Source organism: Indicator indicator, chromosome 1 (assembly GCF_027791375.1).
Source record: "Indicator indicator isolate 239-I01 chromosome 1, UM_Iind_1.1, whole genome shotgun sequence".
Lineage (NCBI taxonomy): Eukaryota > Metazoa > Chordata > Aves > Piciformes > Indicatoridae > Indicator > Indicator indicator.
Window position 1 is genome coordinate 87,532,103 of NC_072010.1, and position 21,302 is coordinate 87,553,404.

Here is a 21,302-nt window from a genome sequence, read left to right on the forward strand (position 1 = left end):
TCCAATATCCTATTTTGCAATATACTTCTTCCCATTTGGCCTGCACTGACAAAATCTATTGCTGTTCTCACATGTGCCTTCTCTGGATCTCTGTACCATCACGACTGACTTTCCCACATTCTCCTGTTTTGCAGATATCTCTGAGTGCATGGAGATACTCATCTCATTTCAGCTAAGCACATCCAGCACATATGGCTTACAGGACAGAGCCCTGGATTCTCACTTTTCTTCAAATCCCATCTGAAATACATCTTTATTGACTTATCCTGTTTAAATGTCACTTGCTGAGAAACTCTCCAATTAAATTATGTAACTAAAATTTGCAATTTATTAAGGGGTCATAGACTGTAGAGAAGAGTTGCAGAAGATGGCAGAGAGCTTCCAATTTGGCTCAAAGCAGAGACTGTTGCAGTACCACAGGATTTTTCAGGCCCTGAAATACTGGATAAATATTACCATATTAGAATTCTGCCACATATCTACAGCTCTGGCTGTCCAAACTTCCTTTGGTCCCTGTCAAAAACAGTGTTAACAGAGGAAACTTTATTCCCCAATCTGAGAGTGAAATAACAGTACTCCTAACCTATTTAAAGACAAATCTACAATCTCTGTTGAAGTAAGTTAGACTAAACACTCATAAAAGGGTAATTAAAAAAAAAAAAAGAAAATGGAGAGAAAATTAAGATTATTTTGGGTCAGCTCAGAATCCACTTTGCTAATTAAAATAATACAACCATTTAAATATCAGGGATGATTTGCATAGTACATAGCACGGTAGAGACGCTAAGCCCATAACTGTAAAATAAAACAAAATCCTCTGACAGAAGGTGATAAAGAAATGCAAGTTCTTCTTCTTGTATTCCTGTTCTTCTGTCTGCAGTTAGGAAGTTTTATGTGGAAGTAAAACAAGGCATAATAATAAAGAGAGTCTTGGGCATTCACTGGGATTTACAGTGTATCTTAAACTTCTTAAATTTTCTGAAGATCCACTAAAGTCAGATCAAAAAACTTAAGAATATTCCAGAATCATTAGGAAAGCATTCAGATACAGCAGCCCCATTGTATGCAAAGTAATAAATACATATATTCTGGTCCAAAACACCACTGCAATATCAAATCAAACTAAGATACAGATGTGACACATTCTCATAGCTCTACTACAATAAAATAACTTATCTGAGGGTTGTTTTTTCCACTCTAATGTACTTTACAAATTCCTTGGCTGAACAATTTTCACAAAAGACTCTGCTCTCTTACCACACAGATAACACAATTTTCAAGGTGAGTTAGTTTATCTGAGAGCAAGTTAGAACTGGTCAATACCAGATTCCTAAAAGAAATCCTCTCACGATCCACCCCTACTCCCGCCCTCCCTCCCCCCCTAAAAAAAAAAAAGTAATTGCTTCCTTGTTTAATCATGTTTTATTTTTAAACAAATTATCCTCAAACTTCTGCTTACCACATATTCAGGGACGACGCCTTTGTAAATCTCATAAAATTCTTCCACATTTGTACGCTCCATGTTGAACTACGAAAAGAAAAAACGTTAGTCAATCTGCCTTAAATGACAACATAGAAACACAGTCCTTCTTAACCAGCACACATTCAGAATGCTCTTCTAAAGATTTTTCACTAGGTAAAAGGAATTGTTTTGCAGCTGTAGTATATAATTTTTCAGCAACTTAACCAACGATGCCACAGGCAACACAGAATCATAAAACCATTTAGGCTGGAAAAGACCTTGAAGATCAAGTCCAACCATTATCTACCTCTACCAAGCTGGTGCTAAACCACGTCCCTCAGTATCACATCTCTGCGTATTTTAAATACCTCCAGGCATGGGAATTGCACCACCTCCCTGGGGAACCTGTTTCAGTGTTTGAGAACTCTTTGAATGAAGAAATTTCTTCTAATAGCCAACCTAAACCCCCCCTGGTACAATTTGAGGCCACTTGTCCTTGTTGAACCTCATCCCATTGGCCTTGGCCCATCGATCCCACCTGTCCAAGTCCTTCTGTAGAGCCTCCCTATCCTTCAGCAGACCAACACTCCCTCCCACCTTAGTGTCCTCTCTGACTTTATAGCGGATGCCCTCAATCCCCTCATCCAGATCATTGATAAAGATATTAAAGACAACTGGCCCCAGCACTGAGCCCTGAGGAACACCTCTAGTGACCAGCTGGATTGAACTCCATTTCCCACCACTCTTTGGGCCCACACATAGCACACAGTATCTTCTTGAACCTTAAATGGTAAGTAGACAATGATGCCACTACGACATGCAAGATTTCTGGTGGGGCTTTAACTCACAGCAAGCCTTTAGGTCTTAAAACTTTCACAAAAATCAAAAGGCAGGATTTACAGGACCACCTTTGGGAACAATTTCTGTGCCAAATTCCTTTAATTGCTGAGGGTGATTCAGGGTGTCAAAATCCTTTTAAGTATCTTTAAAAACCTTCCTCTGAATGCGTACTAAGTAGATATTTTACAAAATTGAGGAAAGTTTAACAATCATTTTGCTCATCTTAAGTATTTTGTAAAGACACCTCAATTTGCTTCAGAAGAAACAGATATCATTATTTCCCTTCTAACTACAGGGAAATGGAAACAGAGAAAGGAAAGGGGTCTCAAGGTCACTTAGCAACAAGAAATACATCAGCTGCTCAATCAAATAGTAAACTGCAAATATCACAAGGAAAATGCTGACCCCAAAACATTGCTACACAGTCTGCACAAGGGGTTTGTATTGCTGGAAACACCTATGCATGGCTGTAAAGCTCACAGCATTTCTCCAGCTTCTGTTCGTCAGAACGACATACACAAGAGGAAACCTACCATCTGCAAAGCTGAGATCTGAAATCCTTCATTGATGATAGCTTTTATAATCTTGCCAGCTAGCCCTGAAGAAACACACAAAAGGCAGTACTCAATTTTAAAAAGCAGAATTTACAACTGGAAGATATTTAGGCCAACACACCACTTATTTCCAACCAGAAACTCCAGTGTTTGAGTAATGCTGTGAGAAAAAAAACAGAAAGCAGAACTGAGTTCACATACTCTATGTTCTTTCTAAAGGGATGTGCTGATGATTTCAAACAACTAAATTCCATGCAGCTGTTGAAAAGAAGCTCTACCAAAAAAAGGCAATTAGTGAAGCCTTTGCTGCAAGACACTCAGTTGCTTCAAGACTGAGTTTTATATTTTTTATTAAGTTTCACAGGCAATACTGATGGCTAAACAATAATCAATTCATGTTGCACTGAATTGCAGGGCATTTCAGACTGCCTATTTTGCTGGGTTTTATACAGTGTTCACCAGAGCAGGGGTCCTACTTCAAGGTAGAAACAATGCAGGATAATAATAAATATTCAAAATAAACCAACACAAAAGTTCATGTCTTCTGTAGTGCAAAATAACCTACTGCTTCTAAGCTTGTAACTCACAAATATGTTATTGCTGATTATACTTCTTGCTTTATTCTCTCCAAAAAATGCATCTTCAAAGACTGAATGACATTGAAATAATAAAACTCACTAGGCTCAGAACCACTGATTTTTTTCCACTGAATGTGTATTTTAGATTCACCTGTGCTTACAAGATCAAGCCATTTGAAAGACTGTGACTAGCTAAGCACAGTCTATGTGAGTGAATTTTATAGAATCACCACTTTTACAGAACATAAATGCCTGTCCTCTAGTAAGATTTGTGGAAACCCACACATCTGTAGATATTTATACAGAAAGAATTAATTACAGATAGTATCTTGTAATGAAACACAACTGCATAATTTGACTCCTGGTCATTTCATCCTCTTATTAGTCTTTAAATCACAGGATTTTTTAGCACTTCATAAATGTTGTAGATGAAAATAGGTGTCTAGGTTCTAGCACGCTCAAGAACTAAACTGTATAAAGCCTGCTAATACCTGTGGTATAAGACTGGGGAACTTCCTACCACATTAAAAGGTCAGTGGAAGAGCTGAGTAAATGACACTGATAGTTGGTAGGCTTTCAAAAACTGTATTTACAAAGAAAAATGAAAAAAGCTGACCCTGAAGAATCCTCCACCATATTTTCACATTAAGATTTATGTAGAAAACCTTCCACACATAAAACAGTGCATACATCTTCAAAGAAAAAATGTCAAACTACTAAAGGGAAAATCTAAGTTTTGGTTTTCAGCTCCTCAAGCTTACAGAACACAGAAGCAAGCAGAGGCAGAGGCAGTTCCTGACACTCTATTATATTGTTACACCACGGCTCACTAGCACGGTTAAAAGTTTCCTTTCCTTTCACTTCTGTAAACCAGGCAAATGTATTTCCCCCTCTTTTTTCCAAGGTGGAAAAAATAAAAGATGCAGTAAAATGAAGGAGCCCAGGAAATGCCCAGGAAACACAGGACTACATCAGAGAGAACAACCACATCTCTAGTTTCTTGTCGACATTGCTGGAAAAGCTGGGCAGCTCAGATGCTTCCACGTACAAATTATAGTGAGACAGCCAGCCTACAGTCTTGACTTCAGAGACAAAAATCCAGTTTATAAAGAGATGAGTGATCACCTGAGCATCATTCAGGAACTAACTGAATAAATAATATGTGACAGAGCATGAGTATTTCCTCATGCTCCATTTTCAGAGTCATTACTCAAGTCAACAACTACTGCTTCACAAGAAACCAACACAAAGGGAAGAAAAGGCAGTGGCAGACAAATGGCAACTGCCATTTTGAGGGACAAGGCTACATTGGTATGAGAAAGCTGCTTGCATGACACTTTATCAGTCAAGAATGGGCCACTTGCACAGGCCTTCACAGCTGGCAAGAAAGTAATTAAAATAATCACCAGCTGTCAGGTTTTGGGTACTACCGAGATCTCCTTTTTACAGAACTTTTGTCCTGGATAGTTTTATGAGAATCACAGAATCAAAGAATCATTAAGGTTGGAAAAGACCTTTAAGATCATCAAGTCCAATTGTAACCCAGCTACCATGACCACTAAACTATATCCTGAAGAGCCACATCTACACACTTCTTGAACATCTCCAGAAGAACAGTGAGGCTGGTGAGGGGTTTGGAGGGCACGCTGTACAAGAAGCATATGAGGGAACTGAGGTTGTTCAGTCTGAAGAACAGAAGGCTGAGGGGAGACCTCATTGCTCTCTACAAACCCCTGAAAGGAGGCTGGTGTTGGCCTCTTCTTGAAGGTATCTACCTATAGAATTAGAGGAAATGGGTCTAAGTTGTGCCAGGACAGGCTTAGATTAAATATTAGGATTTCTTTCCTGAAAGAGAGGTGAGGCACTGGAACAGGCTGCCCAGGGAGGTGGTGGGAGTTGCCATCCCTGGAGGCAAGCTGTAAATGTAATCCATGTTTTGGAGAAGCAAAGAGGAACTCAAGTATTCAGCTTTCTGGGATGTTTCTCTACCAAATCCTTAATAATTTTCTTCTGAGCAGAGAGGAAACAGGCTCCTTTGATTATAAACACAAAAATAGGAATCTATTTCACATAAGAGCCTTTAATACAAGATTCATTTATTAATAAACTGTGATAAGCCTATCAAGATTTCCCTCTCCACTGTATTCCTGAGTTCACCCTACAGAGCACCTTGTTTCTCCAGACATATTGCTCACAAATGCAACACCCAAAAGGCTTCACTAAACACTGTCAGTGTTGTAAAAATATATATATGTGCTGTCAGAAAAACATTCGAAGTGTCTTGAGGAAGAGGCAGATGATTTCATCTATGTTTGCAAAGCACGATGTTAGCTCCACATCCCACATGTGGGAATTGGGGCACAGGAGAAGTGATTTGCCAGTGACAGTACAGATCTACAAAACCAGTGATTTGGCCTCCCTTGTCCCCATTCAGGCAATACACATGACTTCTCCTAGGGATATTTTCCTTTTTAATTCTACCTGAACCAAAATAGGAACAAAAGCACAGAGGCAATGCCCAAGCAACAGAAGAGTGGAGGCTCACGGTTCAACCTGGGATCTGTTTTCAGGCTTCCAGCCACTTGCACAACTGAACTGGGACATGTCCTCTCCTTTGTGGGCAGATAAGGCTAAGGAAAAGAACTAATTAGAGTGGCATTTCAGCAGCTTTCAACAATTTGTTTTCAAGTTTAAAATCCACATCTGTAGTGAAAAAAAAGAACAACTTTTTAAGGACCCTTCAAACAGGGCCAGTGCATGTCTAAAATGTGATTACAGTAAGAACCCAAATCAAAGCTGCAGATTAGGCACCAGTTATTATAATCCTAAAAAATATGAGAGCGAGAGAGAGAGGATTCACACACTTTGTTTCCTAGGCAGCATTATGTTACTATGCACCTTATACAGGACAGCTAATCTTCCCACATATTTTAATTAGACACAAAGATGAGGCACCAAGACCTCAGCAGTTACATTGATCTTCTACAATTAGTTGCTTTACAACCCATGGTATTTGAAAACTGTACTTCATGGGTGCAGAGTGGGTTGAGAGTAGCCCTGAAGAAAATCTGGGGCTGTTGATTGATAAGAAGCTCAACATGACCTGGCAGTGAGCTCATGCAAACCAGAACTCAAATCATACCCAGGCTGCATTAGGAGGAGTGTGGCCAGCAGGTCAAGAGAGATTCTGCCCCTTCACTCTGCTCTTGCGAGATTCCACTTCAAACAACGTGGCCGGTTCTGGTGTCCCCATCATAAGAAGCACATAGAACTGTTGGAGCAAGTCCAGAGGGCCACAAAGATGATCCAAGGGCTGGAGCACCTCTACTACGAAGAAGACAGGCTGAGGGAGTTGGGTTGTTCAACCTAGAGAGGAGAAGACATCAGGTGGGACTTCCTAGGTGCCTTCCAACACCTGAAAGGAACCTACAGGAAGGCTGGAGGAGTTTGCATGAGGGTGTCTTGCAACAGGACAAGTGGGAATGGTTTTAAGCTGAGCAAGAGTAGGTTTAGACTGGGTCTTAGGAAGTTCTTCAGTACGAGGGTGGTGAGACTGAAATAGGTTGCTCAGAGAGGTTGCGGATGCCCTGTCCCTGGAGGTGTTCAAGGCCTTGATCAACCAAGTCTAGTTGAAAGGTGTCCCTGGCCATGGCATAGAGGTTGGAGTAGGTGATCTCTGCGGTCCTTTCAACCTAGGCCATTCTATGAAGAAGCAGAAAGTAGCAGGGAAGACATCAGACTGAAAAATGTTACAACTTTTAGCAGAATTATGGATTGCAATGAAATAAAGCAGTCCATTAAAGTCACTTTAACTTAACAGCACTTCAATTAATGAGCTGTAACAGCTAAACTTTACAAGGACCTGCCAGTCCCAGCACACCACGAATCACCAGCCCTGTGACTAGCTTCCTTTGTTCTTGGCCTTTTCCCAATTATGCATTGCACTGTTAAAGGTTTATTAGGCAAGACAGCCAAGTGCCTTCAAAACAAGTCAAGAACTAGCTTCTTCATCTCAGCCTACCTGTCATACTCTTCCAATAATTAAAAATAACCCCTCTGGAACACTTCTTTTTACAGGAATAAAGAAGAATACATAAATTGCTATGACTGATTAGATCAATGATCCAAATGTATAGGAGTAACCAGCACCAGATGTTCAAAGTAGCACTAGGAAATTCATTTCATGTCTGTTTTTCACATTTAAAAAATGAAATTATCCAATTCCTAATTTGCAATTCTTAAGCTCCTGTCCCAAAACTCCAGAGAATCATGACTGCAAACAAAGTAGTTTTTTAATTCCAAACAAGGAAAAACTGCAACTTGGAGCTAAGCTCTCCTGCAATATATTTCGGTTGGAGTTTTCACTAATCTTTGTTTACGACAACACTGCAAAACACTGTGCAGTAGGGATCTGACAGATACCTTTCTCAAAAAGGGCTCTCCCCTGAAGAAGAAGGTTTATCTATCTCTTTCTTAGGAGTTTTTCCTATAACATAATTCTAGGCATTCTTGCTATGCCACATAAATACACCCTTTCCAGACTTCCCAAAAACTTGGCCAGTGGCAATCTGCAGCTATTAATCTCCCAGCCTCACAGTGTACTGTATTATAGAATCATAAAATAGATTGAGTTGGAAGGGACCTTAAAGATCATCTAGTTCCAATGGCCCTGCCATGGGCAGGGACACCTCCCACTAACTAGGTTGTTCAAAGTCTCATCCAACCTGGTCTGAAACGCTTCCAGGGATGAGGCGTCCACAACTGCTCTGGGCAAACCTGTTCCAGTGTCTCACCTGCCTCACAGTAAAGAACTTCTTCCTAAGGTCTCATCTAAATCTACCCTGCTCTAGTTTAAAAACATCGTCCCTTGTCCTATCACCACAGGCACTTACACATAGTCCCTCTCCAGCACTCCTGTAAGCCCCCTTCAGGTACTGGAAGGTCTCCCTGGAGTTTTCTCTTCTCCAGGCTGAACAGACTGAACTCCCTCAGCCAGTCCTCACAGGAATAGTGCTCCAGCTCTCTGATCACCTTTGTGGTCCACCTCTGGACCCTCTCCAACAGATCCATGTCCTTCTTGTGCTGGGGGCTCTGGAGGTGGGCACAGTACTCCAGGTGGGGTCTCATGAGAGCAGAATAGAGGGGCAGAATCACCTCCCTTGACCTGCAGGCCACACATCTTTTGATGAAGCCTAGGGTGCAGTTGGCTTTTTGGACTGGCAGTGCAGCACCAGCTCTGAAAAAGGATATCCAATAATTTTTGTATTTGCATTTTGGAGCACAAGGATGTGAATCACAGAGGGACAGGGAGCCTCATGAGACACACACACTGGTCCAACAGCTAGAAGGGGAGCTCAAAAGCCACCCAACCTAACCATGAGAGCGGAATAAAGATAAATTGGATGCAGTCAGAAGATAGAGCGGAACATGTGAGGAAATAAGAGAATACCATTCATAGTAATGGAATCCAAGATTTTCCATTCATTGCTCATTTCTCTCTAGGCACTGCACTAAAGAAGCTTAAGAACTTTGAAGGACAGCTGTACAGATATTTATGGAGAACTTGATCAGTATTGTATCACTGGTGAAAATCTTTACAAACAACACTCATTTGAAAATACTAAAAGGGTAAAGGCAAAAGGTATCACCAGTCATTTTTACAATAGAAGTCAGCATTTCATTTTGCTAGCACAAAAGAAAAAATGCATTCAGACAGTAAATCTTTGGGGACCTTAAAATCAAAGTAGCTGAGCACTTGATGTGAGTGAGAATGGGAACCAATAGAAATATTCAAAGGGGGTGGAACATTTAAAGGCTTAATCCCAGCTGTGACGTTTTGAACAGCTTTATGAACAAGGCAAGACCACAAGTGTGAATGCCAGACAAGGCATTAAGAAACAAAATGATGAAAACCTGTAGGAAAAAAACCCAAAGAAACTTGTTCTGAGACTTCTTGCATGGAAACAGATGGGAAGAGTCACATTTAAAATTCAGATACAAAAATCCATACAGAAATTTGAGTCAAACATTGCTCCCAGGCTATAGAAAGTATTCATTAATCTGGGTGCGTGGTGTGTACCATTGGAGAAGGGAATTAGAGGAAGAAAAAGATTAAGCAGCAAAGATCAATGCCCCTGCAACAGTTATGCATAACTCAAACTGAGAGGTGTACGTTTACAAAAAAACAGAAAGGCTCAGATTTCTGACTTTCATTTTTCTTGTGCTGAGAAAGCTTAAAGAGAAATATTTGGGTTTTTACTTCTTTCTTTTGGGTTGTTCATTATCTTGTGCTCCCTTACAACATCCACTCTGATTTTTATTCACTTCTAAAGAATATGTCAATGACTATGGCCAGTAGAATGTTTCTATGTTTATAAGGAGTTTAATTTTAATAATTGTAATAATTAATATAATGATTTTTAATTTTATAATTATTTTACTTTTAATTCTTAAGTATGAAGAAAACTCAACATTTTAGTACTGCTGGATTATACTGTGGCATTCAGCATTATAATTCAAACCATCTGCGTGCTTACTAATATTTCTTTTTTCTGGTTATCTCTGCTGAGCACTATGCATGGGAATTTTCATGAACGGCTACAGTTACAGAGAGGAAATGGTTAAAATTATGTCTTGTAGCATGCATTAGCCCATAATTATAAACAATAATTTCAACCTGCTCTTGCACTGTCAATTAACTTCACTTTGGATGTTAAAACCCTCAAGAGATCCCCTATAATGTTCCAGGCTTTCCAAATTTTATATCCCATTTCCCAAGGAAGATTTGCCAACTCACTGCCCTAGATCAATAGCAAATATACTGTAAGCTCTGATATTTATTTTCAGCTTGGCAAAAGGCTATCACATATTTCTGCATTATGTGTCTCGGCTCTTTTCATACCCAATACCTTGCCTTTCTCCTTAGACTCTAATTTGAAAAGGGCAGTAAGAGAGGAGACTTCAAGATATTTATCTTTTGCTTCAATGTACAGTGAAGTTAAATTATGCATGGCTGCTTTTTTTTTTTTTTTCTCTAAAACGTCCTCAAAAACTTCTGGTTATAAAGGTTTCATTGCATGCTTGGATATCAGGCTGGTGACATACTTTGGATACAGAATCACAGAATCAAAGAATTGTTTCAGTTGGAAAAAAACACTTAAATGAGTCCAACCGTCAACCCAAGACCACAATGGCCATTAAACCACGTCCTGTAAATGCCATATCCACATGTTTCTTGAACACCTTCATGGATGGTGACTCCACCATCTCCCTGGGCAGCCTGTTCCAATGCCTGACCACTCTTCCAGGAAAGAAATTTTTCTTAATATCCAACCTAAACCTTCCCTGGCACAATTTCAGGCCATTTCCTTTCATTCTGTCACCCGATACTAGGGAGAAGAGACTAATCCCCACCTCTCTACAACATCCTTTCAGGTAGTTGTAGAGAGCAATGAGGTCTCCCTTCAGTCTCCTCTTCTTCAGGCTAAACAACCCCAGTTCACAGAACCACAGGCCGTTAGGGGTTGGAAGGGACCACAAAAGATCATCTAGTCCAACAACCCAGCTAGACCAGGATCACCTAGAGTAGGTTGCAACCTCTCAGGGCAGCCTGTTCCAAGGCTCTGTCACCCTCACAGTGAAAAAGTTTTTCTTTGTGTTCAGGTGTAACCTCCTATACTCCAGCTTGTATTCATTGCCCTTGTCCTAACATTGGACACCACTTAGAAGAGCCTGGCTCCATCCTCCTGACACTCATCCTTCACATATTTATAAACATTAATTACACCACCACTCAGACTCCCCTTCTCCAAGCTAGGGACCCAGCTGCCTCAGCCTTTCCTCATAAGGAAGACGTTCCACTCCCTTAATCATTTTTGCGGCTCTGCACTGGACTCTTTCAAGCAGTTCCCTGAGGTCCTTCTTGAACTACGGGGCCCAGAACCTGGCAAAAAAATTCCAGATTCAGGGCAGGGCAGAGCAGGAGGAGAACCTCTCTCAACCTACAAGCCACACCCCTTCTAATACACCCCAGGATGCTACTGGCTCTCTTCCACTCTTCATAAGACTTGTTCTCTAGACCCTTTACCGTATCTGTTGCCCTTCTCTGGACACACCCCAGCACCTCAATGTCTTTCTTGCAGTGAGGAGCCCAAAACTGAACACAATATATATATACTTACTTAATGACTAAATTCACTTCCACCTAAATCAGTAAATATAAACATATTTTCCAAATTTAGGCACAGAAAGCTGTATATGTCAGTCTCCTTCATCTCAGGTTACATCACTGAAACTCTTCCAAGTTTTCATCAAGTTTTCACTGGGTAAATCTCTTATTCTTTTTTGGTTTGCACCAGGCAAAACTAAATACTGAAAAAAACCCTAAACAGAGTGTCCAACACTGTGAACACTGATTGTGCTTATGATATATAGGAACACATATCAGGTGCTTATGATAAATCACGATGCCAGCCATCTCTCTACAGACTTTTCACTGATACCTTGCTAGTTCTTCTCTATTTTATATTTGCACATTTATTTTCCTTCCTCCCTGGTGCTGCTATAGAGTTGCTTATATTCAGTTTCATCTTCTTCACATTGTATCATTTCTGTAGTTCATCAGGAATGTTCGGAATTCTAATCACATCATCCACAACTCTAGTAGGCACTTGGTACCACGTTCAAACACTACAAGCATGCTCTGTCCTTCCATATCCAAGTCATTAATGGCAATATTGACAAGAACTGCGCCAAGGACAGCTGACAAGATATGTCTTGTAAAGCACTTTTAATTTGATGCCTTTATGTCCAGCTCAATGTTGAGGAAAACATTTAAAGCTACATAGATGCCTTTGGGGCACTGATCTAAACATATGAATCACTTCATTAAAGGAAAATGTTGGTTTCCTAACAGCAAGGGACTTTGGTTATATTCAAGTGATTAACTGATATTCAAGTGAATCAGACTATCTGGCTCTGTTTTACCTTCCTTTATGGAAAGTGTATTTGGAGAATTCAGACATCTGCAAAACATATTTTCTTTACAAAAAGACATGCTGATAAATGATCATCATATCATCTCTAAGTGGTTTAAATGAAATTATGAAGTCTTAATTCATCAGCTTCCTTGGGGTATGAAAGAAGTTTAATTAGCCTGGAATTCCCCAGAACACTAACCTTTAAAGAATGAAAATCCCAAAATCCAGTAATAAAACATTTATGCATAGAGATTCATAGAGTGGTTTGGGCTGCAAGGGACCTTAAAGATCATCTAGTTCCAACCCCCTCATCATGGGCAGGAGCACCTTCCAGATCAGGTTGCTCAAGGCCTCATCCAGCCTGGCCTTGAACACCTCCAGGGAGGGAGCATCCATAACCTCCATGGGCAGCCTGTTCCAGTGTCTCGCCAATCTCACTATATTTCATCCTAACATTCAATCTAAATCTCCCCACCTCAAGCTTCAATCCATTCCCCCTTGCACTATCACTCATGTCACTAATTATTCCTAAAGTCTTTTTTTTATGTTAACACCATCATCCATGCACAGAGATAATTTTCAACCACAGGAATACCACTAATGTAAGTCTACCCAACACTGTCCCAGTAGCAGGAGGTTACCTATTAGCTTCAGTAACGATTGGCTATGCCATTTGATCTGCTTTTTACTCTACAGTAAACCTCTTCTTCTTCCTTCCAGTCTTGAATTATCGAAAGGATTTCCAGATTCAGTTCACACACACCCCCTTCACTTTATGTAAATGTAAAATACGCTTTTCATATGCCCTGTCCTTACACATATCAAGGACAAGAAGGTCATTAGGAGCACTCAACATGGTTTTACCAAGGGGAAGTCACGTCTGACCAACCTGATAGCCTTTTATGAGGACATAACCAGATGGATAGATGATGGCAGAGCAGTGGATGTGGTTTACCTTAATTTCAGTAAAGCATTTGACACTGTCTCCCGCAGCATCCTTGTGGCTAAGCTGAGGCAGTGTGGTCTGGATGATTTGGTACTGAGGTGGATTGAGAACTGGTTGAAGGGAAGAAGTCAGAGTGTTGTGGCCAATGGGACAGAGTCTAGTTGGAGGCCTGTAACTAGCAGAGTCCCTCAGGGGTCAGTACTGGGACCAGTGCTGTTCAATATATTCATCAATGACCTGGATGAGGGCACAGAGAGCATTGTCAGCAAGTTTGCTGATGACACCAAACTGTGTGGAGTTGCTGACACACCAGAGGGTTGTGCTGCCATTCAGTGGGACTTGGACAGGCTGGAGAGAGTTGGCCAGGGAGAAATTTAATGAAGTTCAACAAGGGCAAGGGGAGAGTCTTGCACCTAGGAAAGAACAACCCCATAGATCAGTATAGGTTGGGGACTGACCTGCTGGAGAGCAGTGAAGGGGAAAAGGACCTGGGGATCCTGGTGGATGGAAGGTTGACCATGAGCCAGAAATGTGCTCTTGTGGCCAAGAAGACCAATGGTATCCTGGGTTGTAATACAAGAGGTGTGGTCAGTAGGTCAAGAGAAGTTCTCCTCCCTCTCTACTCTGCCCTGGTGAGGCCACATCTGGAATATTGTGTCCAGTTCTAGGTCCCTCAGTTCAAGAAGGACAGGGAACTGCTTGAGAGAGTCCAGCACACAAACGGAACATCTTCCTTACGAGGAGAGCCTGAGGGCGCTGAGGCTCTTCAGCTTGGAGAAGAGGAGCCTGAGGAGTGACCTCCTTCATGTTTATAAATACGTAAAGGGTGAGTGCCAAGAGGATGGAGCCAGGCTCTTCTTGGCAATGCCCAATGACAGTACAAGGGGCAAGGGGTGGAAGCCGAGGCATAGGAAGTTCCATGGAAACAGGAGGAAGAATTATTTCACTGTGAGGGTGACAGAACACTGGAACAGGCTGCCCAGGGGGCTTGTGAAGTCTCCCTCTCTGGAGATATTCAAGACCTGCCTGGGTGAGTTCCTGTGTGGCCTGGTATAGGTGATCCTGCTCTGGCAGGGGGGTTGGACTGGATGATCACTTGAGGTCCCTTCCAGCCCCGACATTTTGTGATTCTGTGATTATGTGAAATAATCACGAAACAACATAGGTTTCAAAAAACGTCCCAAGCAAGGAATATCCATCACTACAGCTACAGCAAAGAACTTAAAACACAGATGGGAGTGGATGGACTACTGTTCTCATGGATTTTTTTAAATTACTTTCATTTTTTCAAGACAGTGGTGATAAAGTGCTAAAGCTGGTTGGTTTGATTTTAATAAAACAAATCCCCAGCACCATCAAGCACTTGAACAGCCTCTGTGTAGTATATTCAAGGAAAATGAATCACATAGAATGTTAGGGGTGGGAAGGGACCTCTAGAGATCAAGTTCAACACCCCCCCCCCCGCCTACCAAAGCAGGGGTAGCATTCAGGCAGGTTTTGAAAGTCTCCTCAGAAGGAGACTCACAACCTCTCTGGCAGCCTGTTCCAGTGCTCTGTCACCCTTACAGTAAAGAATTTTCTTCTCATGCTGAGGTGGAACCTCCTGTGTTCCAGCTTATACCCACTGTTTCTTGTCCTATCACTGGGCACCACTGTGATAGGTGGCACTTTCATCTTGACACCCACCCCCTCAGATATTTATAGGCATTTATAAGATCCCCTCTTGTCCTTCTCTTCTCAAGACTAGCTCTATCAGTCTGTTTTCACAGGACAGATATCCTGCAATCATCCTCATAGCTCTCCACTGGACTCTCTCTGGCAGGTCTCTGTCTCTCTTGGACTGGGGAGCCAGTATTCCAGGTATGGTCTTATCATGGCAGAGTAGAGGGGGAGAAGAACCTCTCTTGACCTGCTGGACACACTTTTCTTGATGCACTCCAGGGTACCATTGTCCCTCTTGACCACAATGGCACATTGCTGTCCCATGGAGAACTTACTGGCCACAAGGATCCAAGGTCTTTCTCCATAGAGCTGCTTTCCAGCAGCAGAAACAAGAAAGAAGGCACATTTAATTTTGCGTAAATGTATCTTCTCCATGGGTAAATCCATCTGCAAAAAAATCAGCTGCATATGAAAGTGTAGTTCTTTGCCAGGTAGCTTTCACATGACTGCAGCATTAGATTGTCATATTGCATGTGGTAATATCCAGAGGTCACATCTCAAATGATCTACTATACTCCTTTGTGTTCATTCCACAATTTGTCACCCATTTTTTTCAACTTCCAGAATCTATTTTAAAACAGTTCCTTTCAGACTTCTGTTGAGTGTACCAAGGCTATGCCCCTTTGTACTCAACCTTGTAGACAAGATGCAAAGTTCTGCCTATGACAAAGTGAAGTCCTCAGCATCTGCATTTCACCTTTCAATTATGACTACTTATCACAAAGAGAAGATATACTTTCAGATTACTTGCAAGAGAATTTATTTCAGTTTCCTGAAAATCAGAATAATGGCTTACTCAAACTTACAGCTAAAAACCCAGGGTGTAAAAAAAAAAAGCTTAATTTAAAAAAAAAAATCTTATCTAATGAATGCAAGAAGGTTCAAGAGGGACAGGGACTTGCTGGAGAGGGTACAGAAAAGAGCCACAAAAATTATTAGGGGTCTGGAACACCTCTCTTATGAGGAAAAATTGAGAGAATTGGGTCTGGAAAAGAGAATATTGAGGTGGGGGATCTCATAAATGCTTACAAATACTTAAAGAGTGGGTGTCAGGAGGACAGTGGTGATCACTGATAGGTGAAGGGGTAACAGGCACAAACTTGAACATAAGTTCCATCCAAACAGGAGGAGGAACTTTTTTAATTTAAAGATGACGGAGCACTGGAACAGGGTGCCCAGAAAGGTGGTGGAGTCTCCACCTCTGGAGACGTTCAAAACCTGCCTGAATCTGTTCTTGTGTGACCTTCTCTAGGTGAACCTACCTTGGCAGTTGGGTTGGACTCGATGATTTCCAGAGGTCCCTTCCAAACCCCTACCATTCCGTGATTCTGTGAAATCATCATGATAAAAAACAATCCAGATACCTTGTCCCAAGAATGATGACAGATCTGTACCTCTTCTATCACAGTCTCAAGTTGTGCCAGGGGAGGTATAGGCTGGATATTAGGAGGAAGCTCTTCACAGAGGGGGTGATTGCCCATTGGAATGGGCTGCCCAGGGACGTGGTGGAGTCACCATCACTGGAGACATTCAAGAGAAGACTGGATGAGGCACTTAGTGCCATGGTCCAGTTGATTGCTTAAGGCTGGGGGATCAGTTGGACTGGATAATCTTGAAGGTCTCTTCCAACCTGGTTGATTCTATTATTCTATGATTCTATCCCATCCTCTTTTTCTTTTCCAGTTTATTTCCTCTCCTGACTACACACACAACTATACTTAGCACACTATGGAGATCAATTGGACAGTGTCACAGTGGTACTGTCTCTCCTTCAGAGAGCAACAAGTATGTTGCTCTGAACAAGAAACAAAAGCATGTCAGAAACTGCTCTTCAGCTGTTTGCACTCAGGCATATAATCTACTAATACGCTGGATTTCAATCCTTCTCACCCCATTCTCTCATAAAGTAACTTCATTTGAGATCCAACATAAATTCACCCTGTTTATATACCTGCTTGAGACTGAACTACTGTTCTTGGTATTCTTTTTGGTAAAGTTAGGTTTGCCTCTGAAGTAAGGAAATATTCCCTCAATTTTTTTTCTCAGTCTTCACATAAATAAGGAAATAATGATTCTTATGGTTGCCTGTCATGTATTTTGTTGATCAATATAAAGGTCTATGAATGTCTAAAGCAGGTATTAAGTTAAGAGAAGAGCACTCTTTAAGAGAAGAGTACATTTAGATTGGATGTTGGGAACAAGTTCTTTACCATGAGGGTGGTGGAACACTGGAACAGATTGCCCTCAGAGTTAGTCAAGGCCCCATCCCTGGAGATATTCAAAGTCAGGCTCGACAAGGCTCTGTGCAATGTGATCTAGTGAAGGATATCTCTGCTGACTGCAGGGGGGTTGGACTAGATGACCTTTGGAGGTCCCTTCCAACCCAAAGTATTCTATGATTCTGTGATTTTACTTGAAAAATAATGCGGAAGACAGCATTGTAACTTTATTATTATTACTACTATTATTATTACAAAAGAAGGACAAAGGTTTAACTTACCAGCATTGTTAGAACAAATCTCAAGCTTAACACATACTAGAACAAACCGATCTGGGTAGCCAGTCTTACATCTGGGAACCCTCAAGACCATAGAGGCTTCCTTACATGTAGGCAGGCATTTCAGCTTGCATCAGATCACATTAATTCCTGACTACCAGTTTTGTTTTTCAAGTTCATGACACAGTTCTAGCCCCAAATTTGGTTTTGACAAAACTCTGACTTTGGGAGAATGCATTTTGCAGCTTGGGAGTGCAGAAAAGGAAGGCAAAATTTCACCTCTTAAGTTCTGTGCTGTAACCAAAGTACAAAATATGAAATATTACAAACTTCTGACCTCAGTCTGATCATCACTACTTTCATAATTTTTCTCTGATCTTTTTCAAAGCAATTAAGTAAAAGCCACATGAAAGAAACTTTAAGCCAGTCACAAAAGACCAAATCTAGTTCCTACAGCCAACATGACAAAACTGTTACACAGAAATACATTAAAGTTAATCCCAACCAGTGATCTACAGAGTGCTATTTCTGCTGACAAAACAGTTGAGTCATAACTGTCCTCAGGGCATTAAACTGGAGTTCATCCATTTTGATGCATTTACAATTTTGGCTTCCAAGCACCATGGCTAATACCTCCAGTTCTAATAACAGGAGGGGAATTACAAAAAGAGAATGTCTAAACAATTGCAACTGTGACCTAGCATCTGAACTCTCAGAAGCTCCAAGCGGGTTGCAGAACACAGATTCATACTTAAACTCTCCAATTATTAATCAATTAAGCCCTACAATCCTAATCAACACACTGTGCTGACTAGTCACCACCACCCTCCTTGACTGAAAACTGGTCTCAGGAGAGGCAAAGGAGGCTAAAAGACACTGAAAATCATGGCAGATTCTACAGGGGACAAACCACATCATGTATCCCTGACACACCCCTGATCAGAACATGCCTGCATGGAGTAGCATCAGGGTGCTTTTGTTTTCAGCTCCCAATAAAGAGGAATTTGACTGCTCCTGTAAATCTGCTTCAGAGTTCAAAACATAATCACCTCACCACTGCCAGTTTCCAGACAGCCAGGGAACTCCTTCATCTCCACTGGGAAGAACAGCTAGAGAACAAGCTGAAGCTGTCTAGTCTGGAGCACTGAGCTACATTGTCTCCCAGATGTTTTCCCGTCTCTCATCCTACACAGAAGATGTTATGCTGACACCAGGCTGACAACATAGCTCTTGCCTTACCCCTTTAAGGGGTACCCGTGATACACATTCCTAGTCGGCAAATGACACCACCCCTCCAGCATTACCAGCACCCTTGACAGCTGAAGTTAAACTCCACATAACTCCCCTGACACCCTTTATCAGACCCCAGGGTTACTCTGCAGCCTGACAGACACTTCCAGTACTACTACTTACTGGACTTATCGTGCGCGTGAGTGCTGCACCAGGTCCCGTTGCAGGTGGCCAGGCTGTGCTGCTGCAGCTGCCTAGCAACAGATGTTTCTGTATGCCTCTGAGGAGAGGGTCAGCAAGGCCAGAGATAAAACCAACAGTGATTTTCCACTGCTTTGTCACTGGACAGGAATCCCGTAAACCCTCTCCGGTAATCAAAGTCAGTTACTAAGAAAGGGCCTGCTGGAGTGGGTCCAGAGAAGGGCCACTAAGATGATCAGAGGGCTGGAGTACCTCTCCTATGAAGACATGCTGAGAGAATTGTGGTTGTTATGCCTGGACAAGAAAAGGCTCTGAAGAGACATTATAGCAGCATTCCAGTACCTAAAGGGAACCTAGAGGAATGCTGGGGAGGGATTATTTACAAGGATATGTAGCAATAGGATGAGGGGCACTGGTCTGAAACCAGGGCAGGGTAGATTTAGGTTGTACATCAGGAGAAAGTTTTTCATGAGAATAGTGAAATACTGGAACAGGTTGCCCAGAGAGATGGTGGAGGTCCCATCCCTGGAGATGTTTAAGGTTAAACTTGATAGGGTCCTGAGCATCCTGATGTAGCTGGAGATATCTCTGCTGACTGCAGGGAGTTTGGACAAGATGACCTTCAAGGGTCCCTTCCAACTCGATGCATTCTGCAATTCTATGACTCTGCCCAAGAATTTACCAGCATAAACTAGAAACCAGATTCAGCCTTTCAACATCAAGGTAAACTTGCTGAAAAGTCACCTGGCTTACAGCTGTGGTTAAAGCAAACCATCTTCCAGCATGGAAAAAGTGAAGATTTTTCCATCTAAGGATCAGATATGAAACTGAAAAAAAAAGAAACACTGGGAAAAAAGACTAGAAAGCAAAATTCAGATAATGAATTCAGTCAAACATTTGTGCAGAAAAAAAAGACTAAAGCTCCATACAAGCTCAAGTATGTAAATGAAATGTCACATAATTTTAAATGTGTAATGATCAGATTATATCAATGGTAATTAGATAATCAAGATCAAACCCCCAGGAGTGCATAGGAAATGGTAAAAAGGTTTATTTTTAGACAGTCAATATTGAAAATTTGAGGAGTACATATCAAATCTGCAATGCATATGAGTCTCTACTGCTTTGACCCACATAAATTTCTCTCCATGCTCCTGCCCAATCACCTTTTCACACTGATGGCCACGCAGGATTTCCTTCCCTCTCCAGCTGCTGTGTTTCTGCTTACATTCTCCCCTCCAGAAACAGCAGGATGGACAGGCACTGCTAGAAGCACTGCTGCTGGAGGTAAGCAAGTTGCTTGCTAAGACCACGCACTCTGCTTCATGCAATTTTGCTGCAAGCACAGCTCGCTAGTTGCTATAGCATCTACTTCAACTGAGATACTACAGATGTTTCTGGTATAACCAGAATGTCTTGGGTATCACTGGACACAGTTGCTAACGGCCATTAAAAGGGAGATGAGATGGGTAGGGCCCCCCTGTTCTGTCTCAGGTTGCTGAGTCAAAATAGGTCAGCCCTTCCCTTCTCAAACTTCCTGCTTACAGATGCACAATCCACGGGGCCAACCTTCTCCACTGCCATGTCTCTGCTCTCTTAATTCCTGAAACCAGGCTTCTCCCTTCTTGCCTGCCTGTTTCAGACAGACAGCTGGGAATTCTCCTGAGTAGCTTGTTTGGTCCTTCCAAACCTTTTCAGTATGCTATTCCCAGACTCCAAAACAGGGAAGTCCACACAGGGAAGGAAGAACAGTGGCATTTCCACAAAGACAGCCTGCTACTGTCACAGCACATGCTCAGAATTTTAAAGCTTTAAAATCTATAGGAGGCAAAGGCTACATTCCTTCAACTTTAAAACAGGCAGTTTAATCCTAGGAGAGTAATTTCAGAGTTAAGACTTGCAAAAACTATTGCAAAGCCAGCACACAGCTCTACTATTCTGTATATGGTTCCTCCAATTGTGATGAGGCAAAGTGCTTTATAAGACCAAGCATAATGAAAGAGATGCTCTTCAAGTGGTATTTTTGCTGTTATTCACAAAAATAGGCTGAAGAAAGACTAAGAAATACAGAAAAGAACAGGAGAGAAAGCCAAATCCTCCCCACTGCCATACTCCTGCCACATTGTGCTGATTCTTAGGAGTTCCTGCAACCCATGTGAAGAAAGATTCATCTTGCCTCAAAGCAATGACTGCAACCAGTCCATCTGTAATATGAAGTCACACCAGTGCTCTCAGCCTAAAAGGGAGACCACCACACTGCCACAGTGAATCCTCCTTTCCCTAAGCCCAGCTCC

General features: G+C 41.7%; 1 protein-coding gene across 1 annotated transcript in view; it reads right to left on the reverse strand.

Annotated features, from left to right (window-relative positions):
- Positions 1-21,302, reverse strand: part of NME7 (NME/NM23 family member 7) — a 79,467-nt gene that overhangs the window by 32,095 nt on the left and 26,070 nt on the right. Inside the window, exons 8-9 of the mRNA XM_054386344.1 lie at positions 2,836-2,900; positions 1,460-1,528 (exon numbers count right to left, since the gene is read on the reverse strand). Of these exons, the coding sequence (XP_054242319.1) occupies positions 1,460-1,528; positions 2,836-2,900 (134 nt within the window). The remainder of the gene's footprint in view (positions 1-1,459; positions 1,529-2,835; positions 2,901-21,302) is intronic.